Source organism: Protopterus annectens, chromosome 7.part0 (assembly GCF_019279795.1).
Source record: "Protopterus annectens isolate FY-2018-M chromosome 7.part0, PAN1.0, whole genome shotgun sequence".
In the NCBI taxonomy this organism is placed as follows: domain Eukaryota; kingdom Metazoa; phylum Chordata; order Ceratodontiformes; family Protopteridae; genus Protopterus; species Protopterus annectens.
In genome coordinates this window covers 965,191,214-965,213,113 of record NC_056739.1, presented here as the reverse complement: position 1 = coordinate 965,213,113, position 21,900 = coordinate 965,191,214, and the positions used below count along the sequence as shown (strand labels likewise).

The following is a 21,900-nucleotide window of genomic DNA, read 5'->3' as shown; positions in this document are numbered from 1 at the left end:
ATAGAAAGAAAAATAAAATTAAAAGAGATGCCCGCGATTACAAAGAAAGGCAGGCATTTTTGTGGAAAACCAATGAGAAGTGAGAGACTAATAACTGCCGTTCACGTCAGAACGGAGGTTTTAAATGTGCACATTCTGTTTCCTTTGCTTCATCTGAAGGTTTTACTAGTGGGGGGGGGGTGATGATACTTCTTACCCCCCTCTACCTGAAGCACAGCATCCGGAAATGTTAGAATGGCAGTTTCGGAGGGAAGGAAGCGACCATCAGTATAAACAGAATCGCCAAAAAAATTGGAATCAGCAAGGACAAAACTATTTTAATGAAGGAAATACTTGCCCTCATTCTAAATGAGGTAGATGGAACTGAACTTTCTTCTAAGGTTGTTAATAGTGTTGTATGTCCTGATTCATTCATTGTTAATTTGTCTGGATGTAATTTAAGTTCAAGTGAATGTAGTGTTTTAAATTTAGGTCTCAGATTTGTGCCCACAGTAATTTCATGTTTGCATATTTTGAAACAAGAGATATTTTGTCTGGTAAGGAAATTGCATTTAAAATGTTTTTTTAGCAAAGTGAATTTTCATCTTCCTGATGTTATGCAGGATGAAAGCTTTTTAGATGATGCTGTTTCTGGTGATGAAAGTTTTATTTCTTGTGTTTCTGATTTGGATTATTTAAATGCTCATCGTCGTTAAAATACAGAGGCCATTCAGTGTACAAGTACTTTTATTCCACCATATACTAATGAAACTGTTAAACATTTTTCTTCCATGTTTAATTTTCAAGTACAGCAGTTGTATCATGCTTTTAAGAAAAGTAGAAATGTTGCATATAATCTAACTAAATTAGAATGGAATGCCCTTATGAATTTAAGTAAGAGAAAATATATTGTAATTAAGCCCTCAGACAAGGGAAATAAATAAATAAAATTATATTACATTATACGCAATATTCTGCTATATGTTAATAATAATAATAACAGTAAAATTTATAGGAAATGTAATAGTAATGCTTATAATAATGCTATTATGGAATATAAAATGATATTACAGAAAGGCTTCAGGTTAGGCTATTTGACCAAGGAAGATATTGATAAAAAGTTTAGTGCTGAAAGATATAAGATACCTTCTTTTTATTGTGTGCCGAAGTTGCATAAAAATATGGATAATCCACCTGGTCCCCCAATAGTGGCAGCCTGTAGATATTTTCTGAATAAAATAGGTTTATCAGTACATAATCATCTAAAACCTTTTGTAATAAAGTTAAAATCGTATATTAGAGATTCTTCTGATTTTTTAGAGACAATATCTGACATAACATGGGATGAAAACATGCATTGGTTAACTATGGATGTAAAAAGCCTTTATACTAGCATTAAGCATGAACATGTGATTATAGCTTTATCTTATTTTTAGGAGATACCCCCTTGTCAAACTATATTGTGGAAGTTACATTTTTGTTTGTTGAATAACTACTTTACATTTGATAAGACACTGTATCAACAACTACAGGGCACAGCCATGGGGGCTTCTTTTGCCCTCATGTATGCTAACTTGCTGATGGCCCTTTTTGAATTGGAGTATCTGTATAAGCACAATTTTGTGCGTGACCATGTTATTGGTTACTATAGATATACAGATGATAATTTCATTTTAATTTTCCTATGTAAGGGTGGTGAAAATAATATTAGTAACTTCCATCTAGACTTAGAGAATAACACATATGGTTTAGATTTTGATGGAATACAGTATGGTAAAAAAGTGAATTTTTTGGCTTTAGTTCTAGAAGGTATAGACAATGGTAGTATAAGAACATCTGTCCATAGGAAATTTGCAAATTGTAATCATTTCTTACATGGGGGTAGTTTTCATCTGACACATCTCTTGGAATCCTTTCCTTATAGAGAATTCCTTTGAATTAATAGAATTTGTAATAAATGGGATTATTTTGTGGAGGAATGTATAAGTACATTTAAAATGTTCATTGGTAGAGGTAATAAATATAATATAGTTAAAAAATATCTGCATAAGGTAGTTTCACAGAGGACAGGGGTGGGAGCCCATCTTAGAAATATTGGTGTAAAAAATAAAATTCACAATATGGATACAAATCAAATGAGGGAGAAAGTATACTTTGTATCAGTTTATAATAGTCTTAGTAGTGAGATAAGCAACATATTAAACAGTTGTTTGAATTTTTGATTAAAGATGGTGAACTTGGTAATCTTGTTGCTCATCACCCTTGTATCTCTTATAGACGGAGTAAAAATTTAAAAGACTTCTTAACTTCTAGTCTCTTTAGTTCTCCTGATGATAGGGTTTATTTAAATCCTTCTTTAATGGGCACTTTCGGAGAATGCAGTATCTGTTCTAATGTTGTCCCTAGTTTTGGTAAAATAAATGGTGTCCATTTTTCCCCTTCTGGCATATTTTCCTGTGACAGTGAGGGCATTATATATGCCCTAAGGTGTCCTTGTAATCTGTATTATATAGGAGAAAGTAAAAGGAAATTTAGAACTAGATTGCAAGAACATGTTATGGACATAAAAAATAATAAAATTAAAAGCAACATAGCCATGCATTTTAAAGAAAGAAAGACACAATAGTGATTTTTCTTTATTACAAGGTTGTGTTCTGGAACAAATATGTGTACAAGTTGGCAAATATGTAGTGTTAAAGAGAAACTACTTTATAAAGAATCTATTTATATTTTAAAGCATGATACCTTGTTGCCTGTAGGTTTAAATTTGGAAAAGAATTGGAAACAATTGCTATGTAATTAGTGTTGATTAATGGATTATATAAGAGGTTTTACATTTGAGTATTTTCATTACTTCTGGAGGGCTGTGTGCCGAGGCGCCAGAATGTTTAAGTGTTTAGTGTGCTTTTTTATTAAATCTTTTTTACTGTGGCCGGTTGTGGATTTTTCATCTTTCTGCTATGAGTTGTTTTGTTGATGATGAAAATAACTCTGCTATCTTAAAATCTGAGACAAAACAATCTATGTCTTGATAAATTAATATGTATATTGTACAAACTGAATACATTATCAAATGGATTATATGAAAAGAAAAAATACATAATTTAAACAGTACAGCTAATACTTCATTAAATAACCGTAATTCAACAATAAGAGAGTAATGAAGGTAAAACATGAGAAACAACAGCTGTAATAAAAGTCACTACGTGTTTGTTGAGTATAAAGTGGTTAAGGTTTTGTCTGGCCAAGCTCAACTCCCCAGTGTGTAACTCCACAATTACTCTTTTTTCCAACGGCTGTCACTTCTGGTGTGGTTTCTGTGTGTGCATGCTGGCAGTGAGGCCATCACTTCTGGTGTGGTTTCTGTGTGCATGCTGGCAGTGAGGCCATCACTTCTGGTGTGGTTTCTGTGTGTATGCTGGCAGTGAGGCTGTCACTTCTGGTGTGGTTTCTGTGTGTGTGTGTGTGTGCTGGCAGTGAGGCCATCACTTCTGGTGTGGTTTCTGTGTGCATGCTGGCAGTGAGGCCATCACTTCTGGTGTGGTTTCTGTGTGCATGCTGGCAGTGAGGCTGTCACTTCTGGTGTGGTTTCTGTGTGTGTGTGCTGGCAGTGAGGCCATCACGTCTGGTGTGGTTTCTGTGTGTGCATGCTGGCAGTGAGGCCATCACTTCTGGTGTGGTTTCTGTGTGTGTGTGCTGGCAGTGAGGCCATCACTTCTGGTGTGGTTTCTGTGTGTGCATGCTGGCAGTGAGGCCATCACTTCTGGTGTGGTTTCTGTGTGTATGCTGGCAGTGAGGCTGTCACTTCTGGTGTGGTTTCTGTGTGTGTGTGTGTGTGTGTGTGTGCTGGCAGTGAGGCCATCACTTCTGGTGTGGTTTCTGTGTGCATGCTGGCAGTAAGGCTGTCACTTCTGATGTGGTTTCGTTGTGTGTGCGCTGGCAGTGAGACTGTCACTTCTGTTGCAGTTTATGTGTGCACACTGACAGTGAGGCCATCACTTCTGATGTAGTTTCTGTGTGTGTGTGCTGGCAGTGAGGCCGTCACTTCTGTGTGATTTCTGTGTGCACGCTGGCAGTGAGGCTGACACTTCTGGTGTGGTTTCTGTGTATGTGTGCACCCTGGCAGTGAGGTTGTCACTTCTCGTGTGGTTTCTTTGTGTGCTGTCTGGAATGAGGCCATCACTTCTGGTATGGTTTGTGTGTGTGTGCTGGCAGTTAGGCCATCACTTCTGGTGTGGTTTCTGTGTGTGTGTGCTGGCAGTCAGGCCATCACTTCAGGTGTGGTTTCTGTGTGCACACGCTGGCAGTGATTTCCTTTTCCTAATGAGGTTCTCCTTCCTTCATGGTTGTTCAATGGTGTAGTTAACATATATAAGTTTGGGAGTGCCTTTCCATAGCCTTTTTTTGTTTGTCTTATTGAATTACAGGTTCAGTTGTTCAATTTGAATCTGTCAAGTCATAACTTTTCAAGATATAACTGAAATCACAAGGCAAAATGCAATGTTATTTAAAAGGCTGAGAATGAGTAGACAGACCAGTATCACATACAGAAATTTCATTTGAAGGCCACAGAGGGCATCTATTTTACAAAGTTGCTTCTCTCTGGTTTTTGTGGACCACTATCTTTACCCTGACATATAATTCATCCTCATTTGAGTCATCTTATAATTTATACCAATATTTCTTTGCAGTAGAGCATGTCTTAAAGAACTCATCTGATGGTGTGATACTTCATTAAATCTTCTAAACAGGTGGTGTAGAGACAATTCCCTTCTCTCTAAACGTAAAACTTGTTCTCCATCGGTTGATAATTTACCTCCACAATTCATAAAAATAGCTGTTAACTCTAGTGATTTCCCCCTTTTCCATATTAATCAATTAACCCATTCATGAAAATACTGTGTCTAATATCTGGAAAAAATTTCTGTTATTCCCCTTCACAAAGGCGGTAATGCAACCGATCCCTCCAATTTTAGACCAATTGTTATCCTATTTCCCTTGTCAAAAATGTTGGAAAAATACATTCATAAATAGCTCTCTCACCACCTCCTACAAGAAAATCTTCTTACCCCCTCTCAGCATGTCTTTCACCCAAAACATAGTACTGCTACCACTCTTATAGCTTTCACAAATGCCATTGCACATTCCCATGACAATAATAAGTTAGTCTCCTGTTTGTTTCGTGATCTGTCCAAAGCTTTTCACACTGTTTCCTACTGACTACTTCTATCCAAACTAGCTTCACTAAACCTTTCTAGCTCTTCTCTATGCAGGTTCTCCAGCTACATCTCAAACAGACTCCAGGCTGTAAAATGGCAATTTACCTTTTCCCCCTTCCTATCCATCCAAATGGGGATGCCAAAAGGCTCCATCCTTGGACCTCTATCTTTCAATATCTTTATTAATGACCTCTATTCTTCTTGCCCACACTCAACTCTTATTCAATATGCTTATGATTCCACAATCATCTCTTGCTCTGACAACATTTCTCACCTTCACACCCTTAACCAGCAGTCCTTTCACTCAGTCAAAAGATGGCTTACTTCTAACCAACTCTTACTGAACCCTAAGAAAACTAAACTTCTCCTCTCCCCTACATATCTTCAGCATCATAAAGCTACCTTTTCTGTCTGCTCACTGGACAACACAGCCATCTCTAAAGAACCTCACATGAAACTCCTTGGAGTTACTATTGACGACCATCTAAAGTTTGATCTCCACACTCAGCTGTGCATTAGAAAGATTAATCAAAAACTTGGACTCCTATACAGACATAAAAATTCCTCACTCAGTCCTCCAGACTTTCCCTTGCTCAAGCCTTCCTACTCCCCACATTACTCTATGTAGCCCCTATATTTACAAACCTCCAAACTAATCTTCTGACTAAATTAGAAAGTATCTATAACAAAGCAGCAACATTTGCCTGTAACCTACCCTATCACACTCATCACTGTATAGCCCTAAAAACTGCAATAACTAGAATTTCAGCACCAAATTCTGTTAACCCACCATATCACAACTCACTCAGTCTTACATGATCCATCATTTTGCCCCTCTCTCTCTAGTCTTACTCAGCCTTACAACCTCAGTCACTTTGCAGCTTTCAACAGAACCCTCTGCATGTATATAAGCCCAATAAAAATATTGGTAAACTACTCTATTGCTACTCCATTGCAAATGCATGGAACAAACTACCAACACATGTCAGATGTATCACTAACTCCAACTCCTTTAAAATAGCACTAATAGATACCTACTGTAAGCATGGTCATGCCTTTGCTGTGAAGCAACATAACCTACCTTGCTGTCATCTCCTATTTCTGCCTGCTTTGCCCCCTCTCTAAGCTGCATTTTTAATAAAATGAATCATCTCATCAGTCAGGACTGTTGTCTCCTTAGCTTCTGTTATTCTAACCTTTCACTCTTTCCCTACCTAAATTGCTGTTTCACCTACTTATTACCTGGGATTTTATCCTACTTTAACCCTACATTCTCTCCCTCAATTCAGCTATCATACTAGCTTGGCTAACAACTGTCTGTACTCTAATATTCCTATTGCAATATGTAGTTTTCTGACTGACTTACCTTTAGCAAATTTGGACTATGTACATTTTACATTTATCTTAATATTGTTTTATAGGCAAAAAAAAAATATTTGACCTTGCTACTTTACTGTCAGCTACTTCATGTTAGTTCTTTTTAATTTTGTTTTCTACTGTATGAATTTACAATTGTTAATTACTAGGTTAAATAAATAAAATTTCCATGCATCTCTTGATTATTTGTGTCCTTCTCATCTCAGATTTGTGACGTATCACTGTTCTGAGGCTTCTTTGAAAGAATGCAAAGGATATAATGCCTTATCTTCTTGGAGGGTCTTGGGGAGACACTTCATTTTCAGGAGGCAGAAAGCATCTATCATTTGAAGTTTTGATACTGGTAGCTAATATATTTAGTGCCCCATTAGGTCTTTTTGGACTTATTACTGCAATGAATAAACTTGAAATAATTAATCCATCTTTTAACATGGTCAAAACTTGATTTATTAATACTAGAAATTTAAATCCTGTCTGTTGTCTTCTATTTTTTTTTAACTTTTGAGCTTATTTAAGTATGAATGATGATTGAGACTTGACTTAAAGACTCCTTTCTTGTGGCTGCTCTGATAAGCTGTAATACCTTCCATTTTGTAATAAATTCCAAAAGAGGCAGGATTTTCATTTATGTTTACAAGACCTGGTAATAAAGCCTAGTATGGTGATATGAAGATATTGAAGCTCTTCATGTTAAATGTTGTACTCCTTTTATAAACTTTAATATCACTTGCTGTTAAAAGAATACCTGCTATGAACACCACTAAACCTACCTATTTCCTTAACAGGGTACAGTCTACACTCAATATGTCCACTGAGCGAAACGTCAGTTACAGCCCTGCTAATTTGGGAACTTGCTGTTCGATAATCAATAACATTTATGGTCTGGAGTACATTCTCCACCATCCTACTCAGAATAATATATTGTTTGTTTTTGCTAATATTACTCATTCATATGGTTACTTTTACATTTCACCATCACTCATTCTTTCAGACTACAAAACAGACATTTTTAAGCTCAGGGGTTTGCCTTCAGTGATATTAGCATATCTACATTTTGGAATATTGGGAGTATTGATTATCTGGCCATGAATAGGATCTTTAACTGACTGGGCTAATGCATTTAAGCACCGTACTACATAGAAAACAATCTCTGCTAACACCATATTATGTTGAATCAACCAGCATACTCACTGAAGATATGTAGAAATTTAATAGTCCTGTCTGGCAGAATAAAACTACTAAAAATTCGATGATGCATTTTTGTCATCCAATGCATCTGAAGAATACTCAGAAATACCATAATGCTTCAATTTTTAATTAACTACCTATTAGAAAAATCTCCGGTAACTTGGATTTCCAACAGTTGTGATGTCGTTTTAATTATGTCAACAGAAGTAAAGGAAATAGTTTGGTTCTGTTTTGTTTCATGATGTAAACATTATTTCTCATTATGGGTGCATCAACTCATTTATTTTCCTACCATTTTAGTTCCCAATTTCAGTGCAATGTTTTCAAAAAAGAAGTTGTTGCTTTTTATCTCTAAATCTTCTGAAAATACTTTTTCTAATGTTCTTATGTTTTTGGTATATTGATCTCTGATTTACAGTTTTCTTCTAACTTACTCAGTTCTCTTGTTGACTCCCTTAGGTCCCTGTTTACCAAGTCATAATTAGAGGGAGTTGCTCCTATACTTTGAAAGGTAGTCATTATGGTACTGTTTAAAGGTGGTATATCAACTGATCCAGGAAATTATAAATCTCTAAACTTGATCAATGTACTCTGCAAAATAATGGAATGGTATTTTTTTTTCCTTAAAGGAAATACATCTTTATTTAGTTCTTATTGATATGCAATATTTTGGCTTTACTAGAAATAAAATCTGCCTCTTGAATCTTTAGTTTTTCAGATGTCACATCTTTACTAGACATTCGTACTCCAGCTGGTGTGATGTAGCTAAGGCCTTCAGCATCATCCCTCATGAGAGTATGTTGAAATTATTACTTGTATCATTGTTTGGATTGAGGACTTGGCTAGCTGGTTTAGCTCAGAGGCTTAGAATGTGAGGCACGCTATCTAGGGAAGTGGTTACTACAAATCAAATTCCTTTGGTTATTTTCTTGGTCAACTCCATTTTGATTTATTCTTTGCCTTTATTTATCCTTCTTGTGCAATTTGACACAGTTTACCAACAATTGCAATCTAAGCAACTTTCTTACTTGATATAAAGATATATATATATATATATTTATTTATTTATTGACATTTGGTAACCGGGAAAGTCCACTGGATCAGAAACCCATTTTCAGTGGAGGCCTGAGGAGAAAAGCTCCAAGAATGATTACAAGAAATGGTGTCACATTATATAGCAAGTATATACAGAGTGTAAAAGGAACATCAGTTACACTTACAAAGAAATACTACAGTATAACATCATGTTCGAAAGTATTTACAGAGTACAAAGGTAGTTACAATATAGATATGACAAGCATTTAAAAGACATGAATTAACAACATTCATATCTCTTGGTTATGTTTTTTTTACGGCTACTTATTAATCTATAAAGCTGCTAGAGCAGTCCAGAATGAACTTGTAGGGCACAATATCAGTTTTAACCTAATTATTTTGTCATTCACTGTGGTGAACCCAATCTGTCTTGTTGCAGGTTTTGGATAGCTAGGTAATTACTGCTAAACATAAGGTCAGACATCTGGGAGTATCTAGTGACATTGACCTTGGATTCTTTCATAACACCTTGGCTGTGATAAAAATATTATGGAGTTATTTGCCTTTTATTATAAGGTATTACCAGAGGAACTCATTTGGTTGTTGCCTCTATTCAGATCACTTGTTAGACCTATTTTTGGATCATAAAACAGTTTTTGGCTCTGATCATATAAAAGTTGCAGAGTCCAGATTAACCGGCTTCAAAGCAATTACACTAAAAGAATTTGTAAGCATGCATCTTTTTATGAAGACTGACTGATGAATTTATCTCTTTTTTCTATACCCTATAGACTTCAGAAATGTTATTCTATGCTTAGCATAGAGATCATTTTCATAATTACTTTGTAAGTGAATCCCTGTGTCTGTCTCATGAGTGATAGTACAAGCATTTGCAATACCTATTTTAGTTCTTAAACAGAGGTTAATAACATGCAGAACAAGAGATATATTTCTTTCTCCAAAGATCTTCCACCCTATCTTTAAGATCCTCTTCTATGTATTTAACTTTTATCGAATGATTATATGTAGGATAGGTAGGTTTAGTATGGAATGGGACATGTAAACAATTAAATGGCCAGTAGGCTAAATGTTTACAAATTTTACCTGTGAAGTTATGCATCACATTGCTTTTAAAGAAATGATGCAGATAATTCCATTTTGCAGTATTTAAAAAAAAATGAACAACAAATGAACAATGGTAACTGCTCAATAGAGTTGATCTATTTATATTATAGTTTTCTGTGATGGTGCTTACTGCCTATTTCATCTTTCCAACCACCACCATACTGCAGTTTCGACACAAGTGAAGTCAAGAAAAGGTATTGAGAATGACAATGCTTGTTTTTTCCTCCCCTACTGGTTATTAGGCCCACTTGGCAGTATTCTCTGTAGGTTAGAAGAGTTTCTTCATTTTGTATGTCAATCAGTAAATTAACTTTATGCCTAGTAGTACATATCTTCTTGATTATTTTAACAAAGGAACATCATTGATATACATTACCTCTGTCTTGTTCTTTTCACATGTGGCAATGAGGGCCAAGCCTTCTGCAATCTCATCTGCTCGATAGCCATGGCAGCGTCCATTCTCTGCAGCCAAAGCACCTTGTAAAAGCTTGACTAAAATTTCTATTGCACCTGAAAGTAAAAAAAAAAAAGTAATTTATTGTCAACAAGTACAGAATGAAAAAAACACAGCAGTCCTATCAGGGTGCAGTTCCGTATACACCAAATTCTTATAGCTGGAAATTGTAGTTTTCAATCAGAAAGAATAGAACCAAGGAAGGCTCTTAACCAAGATTAGTTTAGCTTACATAGCTTAATTACTGGATTTTGTTGACCTGCATGATCCGTTCTTGGATGTTCTGAAATCCTACCAGATTTAATGTATTATTTCAATGGGGCTTTCTTATTCTGAGCTTGCAATGTTTCTTCCATGTAGTCCGATTTCAGGAACTATCATTCTTTTTATGTAATGCTGTCTTATAAAAGTGAGTTCACATAGCAAATGCAATATCATGATGTGGGATGAAAAAGGTACAATTACAGTATCACAGCTTCTGATGTAGGGCTCCAAGATAACTTTCCTGATGGACTGGCCCAGAATGACAATGGACAACATTAAAACTCCACATTTTATCTAAACCCCACATTTTATCTGACTAACATTAATTCATAACTTCATTAGTGTTTTACATATTCTTGGGCCTAAAAATGTTAAAAGTTAAATTCACCCTATAGAGTGGAATTGTACATGATGCTACTGTACATGAGGTGAGGCCTTATTACAACTATATTGGAAAATTGGTTAAAAAAATATGATTCCCGAAGTTATGAGACTGTTTAACTTTTTTCTAGGTGTTTTATGGCCCCATACCTGCTGACCACTGGCATTCCCTGAATGAAAGACCACCCATTTGTACTTCAACTCAGAGGATTCCCCAGATTTAGGGTGAGAGATATACAAGTTGAGGGGGTTGATGTTTAGTCAACTGTGAAGGTGCTTTGTGCATTTGCTTACATTCTGACAATGACTGTATTTTTTGAATGGCCTAACCCCATCCCCTGTTAGGTGTAACAAGCAAAATGTGTCACAGTGGTGGTCCACAATACCCTCTCACTTAGGGTGCTTAATTCTGCACACTTCTTCTGAAGGCTACCACCCATTGGTTGTGGTGGCTTGCAGAGACTAAAGCCTGCCCCTAGGCTAACTGTCTGCATCAATATTGATCTTCTGGGTAATAGTGGCAGTATGTGTGGCCAGCTTTGCTTTTCTTTCCTTTACAAAATGGGCATCATGTGTATGAGCCACTGGTTAAAGTATGGTTACTTGGGCTGTAATCTGGGCTTAATGCCTCTATGACTCTGTCTAATTTGACAACAGTTTCATAATTTTTCAGTTTTCCACACGAACATAAAATTGTAAAATAATTGCTATATATAATATCAAAAATGTGATTCTTGTCATTTTCAGGAATAAGTTGAAATGAATAGTGAACATTTCTGTCTCAAAGTATTTACCATAGATGTTACTAATAATTTTGAATTTTGGAATTTTAGGACCATGGAATATTTGCCTTGAAAAAAATAACGTTAAGGACACTGACTAGGACAACACATGTAAGCACTATGCTACATAGTAGACAACTAAGTATCAATATCATACCTCTCAAATGTCCACATTTTTGCCTCATATTTTTGGTGTGTTCCTCATAAAAATTATGCTTTTCTGGAAAATCATTGAGGACTGAATTCACCAAATAATGGCAGACATTTGAGTTCCAGGCTTCATATTCTTTAGAAAATGCATGGTAATACAAAAGTGGCAACATTTTAAGTTTTATAAGAGCAATATTTAAAATTTGCACCGATTTTTGGACCTATCCCCCCATTATGTTTGGCTTTGTCCAGATTTATTGAGCTAAGAGGTTGAGAGGTATGATTTGTATTGACACCTTGTAGAATGTAACAGAAGTTTTGAATGAATTAGCTAAGGAGTGTATACAAGTTTAATTTCCAAGTCTTAAGAAATCAGAGGTTATAGCCCCAAACATTTAGAAAAGCCATTTCTTTAGCTTGTAACATGGAAATAACAAATACAGTTTCCTAGTGGAAAGCAGTCATTTTCACACTACCTTTGGGCAGTGGATTATTGGCACAGAGGTGAAAGATTTCATATTTGGCACCAGAAATCTCTGATCAATGGGATTAACTGTTTAACTGGTGGAGGTAGAGAAATAAGTATCTGAGAACTTGTTCTATTCTGTCTGGGGAATAACACACACACGGTGCAACTCTGCAGTCCTCAGGAATACTTTTTTATAGTTGTTATCTCCATATTTTTCTTCTGGGATGTCTGTCCCTTTCTCATACATAAAATAAATTGACAGTGTTCCATGGATATGTTAAACCATGGGCTTACTCCCGCACACAACTTCCATTTGCCTGTATGTAGCCTTAGATGTATGTAGGTAGGTGTTAATCAGACATACCTGCTGTCTGATTGATGGCCACAGTTAGAATCAATGTAGCACCACTGTGTTGGTTACTGACCACAGCAGGTCTTGGTTGTGCATGGGTATGTACACTTCATGTGGTTAGGCTACAAAATGTCCACCATATCAACAGCCTAGTACTTACCTGTGAGACTAAATCACCTGCAGAGAGATTTGGTACATATTTCTTTGCAAAACAGGCTCTCCTCTCTGCTTGTGTGTGCAGGAAGGAAGGAACAGCATATGTACTCCAGTGTGATGTGTTGCACCATTCTGCTTTCCCCTTCCAGATAGTTGTGGAACAAGAATGATGATCAGTTAAGTGTCTCTGATTTACCCTCTAACATTCTTCCTTCATGTGAATATCAGATGCCTTTCTCTTGGCCCAGTCCTCCTTGCCACTTATCCTTCTGTGATACTATGCTGTCAGACTTCAGTGGCCATCAGCAGTACTGACATGAGTGGCCACCTCAGCCCCAGTGTCCACCATACTCCTTTATGTTATCCATACTGCTTTGTGTTGTCCTATCTGTCTGCCATTGAACTTCTTTCATCCACAGCATATTGAGAAGCACCTGAAACTCCTTCTCATTAAAGTTCACCTTCCTCATTCTGCTGGCCAGAATCTTGTTAGGGAACAACAAAACCACTGGTACTAATTACTACAGAGTTGTGTAAAGAAGATATGACCCGAAATCTAAAGTGTAAACTAGTTCCAGACCCTCTGTAGAAAAGAACTAATCCTTATTTGTATAGAACCTGACCGCTGTAATTGAATAGATTTCTGAGTACATATTGCACTATGGATACTACGTATTAGAGAAAAAATGATATAAATAGACTAGTCCATACGTGCATGTAAAATGATGCATCCATACTTCTGAAGTTTATGAACCGCACTGACTAAAATTATGTGTCACAATCAGTGACTGTCATACACAGATGTATGGTGCACTACAGGGTACAAAATGCACATCCCAGCATGACTATGTGAACTTGTCTACAAGGCAGAATAAAAGTGCTTAGATGGACATGGACCATCAAGGATGCAATGTTGCGAACATGTTACAGTCAGTAAAGGGAGTGAATAGGATGTATACTGTCAAAATGCAAATACGTATTTGTCACTGATTCCTTTGTGTGATGTTGTACACCGGTTTACATGCTGCAGTAATAGTGTAAGCCATATACTTGAATTGATGATGCAGTTCTACATGCTTTACAATGCATTGGAGTCATGGATAAGGTGTCTGGTAGCTGTGATGTTCCAAATCCATATGGGTGTGTGCAAGGAGCAGCGGTCATTTTTTTCCCTCCCTTTGATGAAGTCTTAGCCAGACATTGCAAGCTCATATGTGTTATCTGGAATAATCTGTAAGACAGGGTTATGGTCAGAGACACAGAGAAAGAGGTCCCATGCCCATGTATTGGACAAGAGAGGGTCATGGATTTTTGGTGATAGTGTTTTAAAATCACCTGACTTCCTCTTGAATTATAATTTATAGCCCCTTCATATAAGGCAGAATGTTGCAACTCTTTTCTGGCAACCAAACACTATACTCTGTTGGTGGATCTTGGAATTCCCATAATGGGTAACATTGCTAGTACATGTGGTCAGATATGAGACAGAAGTACCCAGGCTTGCACCAACATGAAGCAGAGTTATGCTATCTATTACAGGCCATCAGTGAGTATATGCCATTTCTTTCTCACATGATTATTCAATACCATTGTGCTTATTAGCCAATCACTTTTTTACTGCATTGCAGGTTAAGAAGTCCTACATGAAGCTATCATGCAGACCAGGAATGGGGAACACAGACCTAAGAGTACTCAGAGGGTACATTATAACAGATTTATAGCTACCTGAGTTGCACATGCTACAGTGTTGTTCATGGCTACAAGTGTTGGATGTGATGCTCGCAGTGTGCATAATATACTGGTATGACCCTAAAGTATCATGCGCTGCTCTGGACATTAAGGTATTTGTATGAACAGGGTGCAAGTGAGTAAAATCTGCCTTGTATCTGTACATTGCACCTTCTGGCACTCCAAATGTTATGGCATTTGAATGGATAGGGTAAGAGTGTATTAGAGGAACACTATATGCAGACAATGCATCACCCACTGTTTCTGGCACCACAGTACTTGTTTGGACAGGGTGAGATTGTATAAAGGGTGAAATGTGTATGCTGACTGCACTGTCTACTGGTCTAGGTACCACTGAGTTTGTGCGGACAAGCTAAAAGTGTATAATCTGACTGAATGTGCCCGTAATTCATTGCCTGCTTTTATGGGTGTCTTAGTATTTGTGCAGATAGTGTAATATTCCAGAAAGTTTGTAATATATGTCCTTAAAACATCACTGTCCTTTCTGAGTATAAAGGCACCTGTGAGATTACAAAGTGAAGAAAGGGTGGTACACCAGCTGGTATATACCTTTATCATTCTCATTCTGCTAGATATAGACCTGTGCAGGTGGCAGCCTTCAGGTGTACCATTATAAATATTGTATGTGGCACGTTACATATGTGTTGCTGTTTTATATGCCATCCTGCTCTTCCACCATGTAGATAGTGCACTGTAGTGTATATACAAATGAATTATTTGTACATATCTGCATATGTTGTTGTGTTACATGGTCTGTGATGTGAACATCTGCTTTCACCACTGGCGCACTCTACATCTCTGTAAGAGTCCTTAATATTATTTTGTAGTGCAGCACTCTATAACAGAGATACAAGACTGACAGCTGACACATCCTGCTGTATGTAGTGCCATATGCATACATATGTCACTGCAGTAAGCATCTGGATGCATTATGTAGAAATCATGACTGCAAGACATTTTTCCTTGTGCTGTATTCTCCTTTGAAATGAAAGCTGCACAGTAGATGCTTATGCATGGGACATCAAGGCTTTTTTTTTGTTTGTTTGCTTTTCACTATATTGTTTGATACATCTGACTATTCATACAATATCATTTGCATATCACTCTGCTTATCTATAGAATGCATTCCACTTGCCTTCATGTTTTTATCCTACACTAACCATCACAAACGTGTGTCTAATTGTCACTACTTCTCGGTGTTATGTTAGAAATTGTGTGTGTTGCTTCCAGCTGCTGTTATCAGGATCCAGTGCAGATTATATTGGGGAATAATGGTTTGACTCAGGCTCTCAATGTGTGAGTCTAAGGTGACCAGGAGAACGAGTGGTATCAACAGCACAAGGAAGCGCCATGTGGAAAAAGGTAGAGTAGGTGATGGGATGATAGCCATGTCCTCCTGAGAAGAGTCATCTCATCTGTGATAGCTGGAATAAAGACTTACATCAGGACTTAGGTGAAATGGAAGAGGTCATCTGCCACATAGAGGGTACACTATAATTTGTCCTAGAGAAATAGCTGCAGGAAGTCACTCTTGTATAGTGGATGAGGTGGGCAGTTTACGAGTTGAACTGCAGAAATTGCTGCAGGCTGTCACTAAAAGTTATGGACTGTATAAATGTTGTGCAACAGCTGATAGACCATAGTAGTCTTGACTTCTACTTATGGTCACTTTATAATATAGGACTAAGGTCCATAGATTTCCATACTCCTTTGTTCCAGGCTTCCCTAGAAACCTGTGATGGAAGCCATTATATCTGCTACTAATGATACCTCATCCCAGGATTTTCTAGTTTAGCCTGATAATTTGCATACTCCACTACTGCTGTCACCTGTACAAACTACTGGGAAGGGAGTGACTGTCCATATCCTGTGCCATTTCAACCTCTTGTGTGCCGTGCCCATAAGCACTGCCCTTCCCCTCTGCCTCTTGGAGGATGTGATCACCAGGATATATGTCAGCTGTATGTATAAGTGGCAGCACTGTGGCAACATAATGGTGGGAGGAAGGATAAGGAGGAACTAAATAGCAGGCCACACCTGACAGTGGTAGTACTGCTGGTAGTAGGTTCAAATAACACATGGCTTTAGTTCCTTATCCCATTTTACTCAGTTGTATAATACACACACACACACACACACACACACACATATATATATATATATATATATATATATATATATATATATATATATATATATATATATATATAAAACATATCATATCATATCAAACACTACCACTCCCCAACACATACTGACACAACAGCTCATCTTCCATTTACACCCTATAGCTTTATAAGCCCTCATCTGTATCACTGCAGCAACATTCTTCTATATACTTCAAACATTTACACAACAGCTCTACTCATCCAACCACATTCAGGTATCACCAACTCATGGTAAAACTTAGATACTTAGTACTACACTCCTTAACACAAATTAAACTACAGGCAGACATCCATCCCAATCCTAGCCCTAACTGTAACTCTTCTCTCAACAACTCCAACCTTCCTGACTCCACCCCTACTACTGTTATACAAAATCATGATGTCCTAACTCCATGTACCTCACTTCCCATAACCTCCAACTCAGACCTACTAATAACCAATTTCAACCTCAGAAGCCTTCTAAATAAAATAACTGAATTCCATGCTACCTTGGCCACCTACTCCCCAGACATAGCTGTCATAACTGAAACCTGGTTAAAGCACCATGTCAAAGACTCTGAAATTACAAATAATGGTTACAACATCATAAGACAAGACAGACTAAACAAAAGAAGTGGTGGTGTAGCAATTATCTTCGAAGACACTCATATAGTGGAGAAACAAAGCTGTACTACCCCAGACATCCCCAGTGCAGAAATACTAGTCTCACGCCTGAAACTTAACCCTCAAAAAGCCATTATTTTTATTACTGTATACGTACCTCCCAGAAACAACCTTCCCAGTATTGAATCCTCCTCTCTTGGGCTGCTTCCTCTTTTGGCCAGGAAAGTATCATCCTAGGGGACTTCAACACTGACTGGCTCTCTTGCTCCTCTACCTGCCCCACTAACTTCATTAACCTGTACAACTTCACCCAAACCATCAACAGCCCCACCTGCACTGACAAACATTCTAACAAACAGTCCATGCTCGACTGGATACTAACCAACAAGCCTAGCATCGAGCACTAAGCTGGCTGCCTACCTATCATACTAAGCGACCATTCTCCCACATTCCTAGTTAGGAAAATAATTCAGTCTCATGCATACATACCAATCAAATGCACCTGGAGAAAGAAAAATTTCTCCAATGATACATTCAATCTACTACTTCAACATTGTGACTGGTACCCATTAAAAACCCTACAACTTGAGTGTGCAGTAGAATACTTCAATAATAAATTCCTTGAAATCTTAAATAATCTAGCCCCCACAACATCTGTGTGTCTCACAAGTGAGTTGCCTATGACTAAAATATTTTTTTTGTATTATGCCTTAGGGGCTTGAGTGGTGAGACACTGGTGTGTGATATATTATGTGTATTATGTTCTGCAGAGGCTGTATTATGTGAAGTTTGTATTTGTATTTTGGAGGTCTCTGATATTTAGATAAGCTTCTTGTAAGGACTTCCACATATGTATGTTTGTGTGTTCCTGGTTTGGTAGGTGCAGGAGATGAGGTGTGCATGCTGACAACCTGCTTAGTATCAGATGAACTGACTAATGAGCAAGAGAGCCTGGATTCTAGGTTCTTGATAGAGATGCATCTCTTATATACTTTTGTGTGGACTAGAAGATGTGGGTTGTCATTGTACATGAGGCAATTGCTACATTGCCTGAGGATGTCCATGCCAACCTGGCTGGCTGGAGAAACTGTAGGAAATTGTCCATCCACAATGCTAGATAACTCAATGTGGTCAGAAAATAGGGAGAGGATAGGAAGGACAAGATAAAGTAGAGGACATGAGAACTGGACAACAAATATGAAGGGCTAGTGGGTAGGATCTGTGCTGGTACCTCAGGAGTTTTACTAAATGTATCACTTGTCAGTGAGGGACAATCACGAGAACTCTCCGATGGAGCACTGGCAGAGTACTAAGAGAAGATTTGCAGGCAAAAATGTTTATGTCTATAACCACCAATTGTGCCCACCGCTGCACGGGAGTGTATGATGTGCAAATGTAGTGCTTATGTGGCAAATGAGTGCAAACTGATCTAAACAAATCAACCAATAAAAAAGTTCAAAACTGAGCCCCGTTTCAGCAACCCTCAATCAAAGGAGTTCTAACTGCACACTCCTGCCACGAGTGTGCAGGGGAACCCTCTCCAACAAAAGACGGCCTGGTTCAGTCCTCAAGTATACAAACAGAACTAGATTCAGCAGGTCTGAATCTAGTCTATGCTATAGCAAACAAATGCAAAAGTTTCAGAAAAAAGAAACAGTTCAAGTAAGCAATGATATGGTAAAAAATGCAATTCAAATGTGCAATATACAGTGAAAATTTCTACTTAAGTTTTACAGAGATTAGATGATGGCTTGGATTTGCTTATTTAGCAGCAAACCAATTTAAACAAATTAACCAGTAAAAGAGCTCGAAACTGTGCCCTGTTCCAGCAACCTTAAATAAGATGAGTTCTAACTGCACACTTATGCCACTAGGGTGGAGGTGAACACTCTCCATCAGAAGATGGCCTGGTTCAGTGCTCAAGTTATACAAATAGAGTTAGATTCAGCAGGTCTGAATCTAGTCCATGCTACAGCAAACAAGGTACACCAATTTCAGAAAAAAAATGTTCAGATATGCAGGCACAATAACCCTTCAACCAGCAATTCCCAACTCAGAAGGGCAGAAGCTACCCTCTTCTCCCACAAGAGTGTAGACCACAAACCTTAATGTAAAATAACTGGCTTGAAGCCCAAGTGCTTAAACTAGATCTAAGGCACTTTTAGAATAACAGACACACTAAGCCTTCAACCAGCAATTCCCAACTTAGAAGGATGTAAGCTACCTCTCCTGCCACAAGAGTGTAGACCACAAACCTTCTTAATGTAAAACAACTGGCCTGAAGATTTGGAGTTTATTATGTAGGAAGTTGCATTACATTATCCAAATGGTAATCTAGGATAAAGCAAACAATATTAAGGAGCTGACAACATGTATTGTTGGATTTATGTATTTGAAAGGGGCATTAAAAAAGGGAAAACTATTTAGAAAGAACATATATAAATAGGGAAACAGGGTGATGTTGAGGAGGGGAAGCCATTAAGGAAGAGGGATTTATTGAATAGGATTAGTTGTAGCAAGTGGTGCAGGGAAAGGATATGTGTGTTAGCTTCCATGATGTCTGGTATTTCTGGTAGATGGTTATACTCTAATCTTAGGACTTAGGCAGCATTTTATAGTTTCTCATCACTTGCTCTGCTATAAACATTTTGCTATACATTCTGAAGATATTCAGGCTGCATACAGAATTATGGTCATTCCTGCCAGCATTGCTGCTAGCTCTGTCTTTTTATTAGTCATAAATAATAAAGCAAACTACCTTACCTCACTAAGGATAGTGAACTATGTCCACACCATGCCCAGGGCTCCAGTGGGGTGATTGGAAGGGTTACTACCAAGTTTCTTGATATGGTTTTATAAAATACTGAACTACAGCAAGCTATATTAAATTGCTAAGAAATGTTGCCATGAATCAAGTAGCACATGAGTAAATCTAATGCCATTAATGTTAATTCTTCACTTGATAAACAGACTATATTTGTTTCATATTATTAATTTACTGCTAGCCTTAAAATATGGTTGGGGTAGTGCAGCAGCAGTAAGCATTGCTGTCTCTCAGTGCTCGTTTCTCTTGTTTGGTTTTCATCTGGAGTGTCTTTAGTACGCATGTGATCCTTACATCCATGTTTAATCATACATCCCAGATATGTGCCATAAATGAATTGGCAATCCTCCAAATTGCCCATCAGTGTTTGTGTATGTGTGTATCACAAATGCATTGGATTCAGGATTAATTACTCTGCCATGCACCCCGTGAATGCCTAGATGAGCTAAGGTTCCCCTGCTATAATGCATTAGAGTAATTGGGTAATCAAAGAATGAATAACTGAATTTAATGAAATGTGTGTTTATTTTGCAATTATAGTTGTTGTAAGGCTTGTACAACAAAAGTCTTACTATCAGATTACCTGACTCATCCATTATAAGTTCAGATTCATTCTCATCAATAATGTATCCCAGGACCAGAATGGATACAACTTTGAGCAACTCATCTTCATTCTTTGTGTAAAGGGAGATACTATTAACTCCATTATTCTGCCGAAACTGTGATCTGTTCTCAGGTACTTTTGCAACATTGTGGAGTATACCCAGTGAAGCTTTTAGCAGATAATAAACATTCTGCAAAACATAAAGCATATACTTATTTTAAAACATCTCCATGGGCATGTTCTATGTCATTAACTTGCAATACCAAATTTAGAGTGTGTACTTAATCTTTATTTCAAGTAAATCCATTTTAAAATTCAGATGGTTTTGCATTAACATCATCATCAGTGTGATCTATCATATTAAATAAACAATCTTTTATAGTGTTAAACATTGTACATGTGACCATCATAAACCAATGAAAGATAAAAAAAGCAAGGCTCAAAATAGTGTTATACATAACAAAATATATTTAAAAGAACATTAAATGGAAATTGACATTAAATGCATATATCACTTTCTATTCATTTTTTCATTGAGCAGATTGCTAATTTGTACATTGAGACCATAAAATAATGACCTATTATTGTTAAGAAAGTTCTTTTATTTTCTTATATATTCTAGTTCTTGCCACAGTTGGGATTCTGTTCCAGTGTACATTTTGCATACCTTCTGGAACTAAAAATATTCTAAACAATTATGGAATATCCTAGCATCCAAAATTCACTAATTTATCCATAGAGTAAAGAACATCCCAGTGTGATTTGTAATCTTGCATATTCCCTCTTCCAATGTGCACAGAAATCTATTCATTTTAATTTTCTGTTTTTCTCAGACAGACTATATGCTTCCAAAAACTGTCTTGATTTTGAAACTGTTCATTTGGTCAAACGTTACTAATTGGCACTTAAGCATCTCTAAGCAATGAAGCGTTCATCTAATCACTTCTTTGATATGAATAATAATAAAAATGTACAAAATTGGTGAAACCATTTATGAATAACTAACATAGTTTATTTTATT

General features: G+C 37.1%; 1 protein-coding gene across 4 annotated transcripts in view; it reads right to left on the bottom strand.

Moving 5' to 3' along the window:
* Window positions 1–21,900, bottom strand: part of LOC122806805 — a 381,197-nt gene that overhangs the window by 273,592 nt on the left and 85,705 nt on the right. For all 4 annotated transcript variants that reach the window (XM_044077529.1, XM_044077528.1, XM_044077530.1 and 1 more), the window contains exons 6-7: window positions 20,859–21,069; window positions 10,300–10,433 (exon numbers count right to left, since the gene is read on the bottom strand). In XM_044077529.1, coding sequence (XP_043933464.1) covers window positions 10,300–10,433; window positions 20,859–21,069 — 345 coding nt within the window. The remainder of the gene's footprint in view (window positions 1–10,299; window positions 10,434–20,858; window positions 21,070–21,900) is intronic.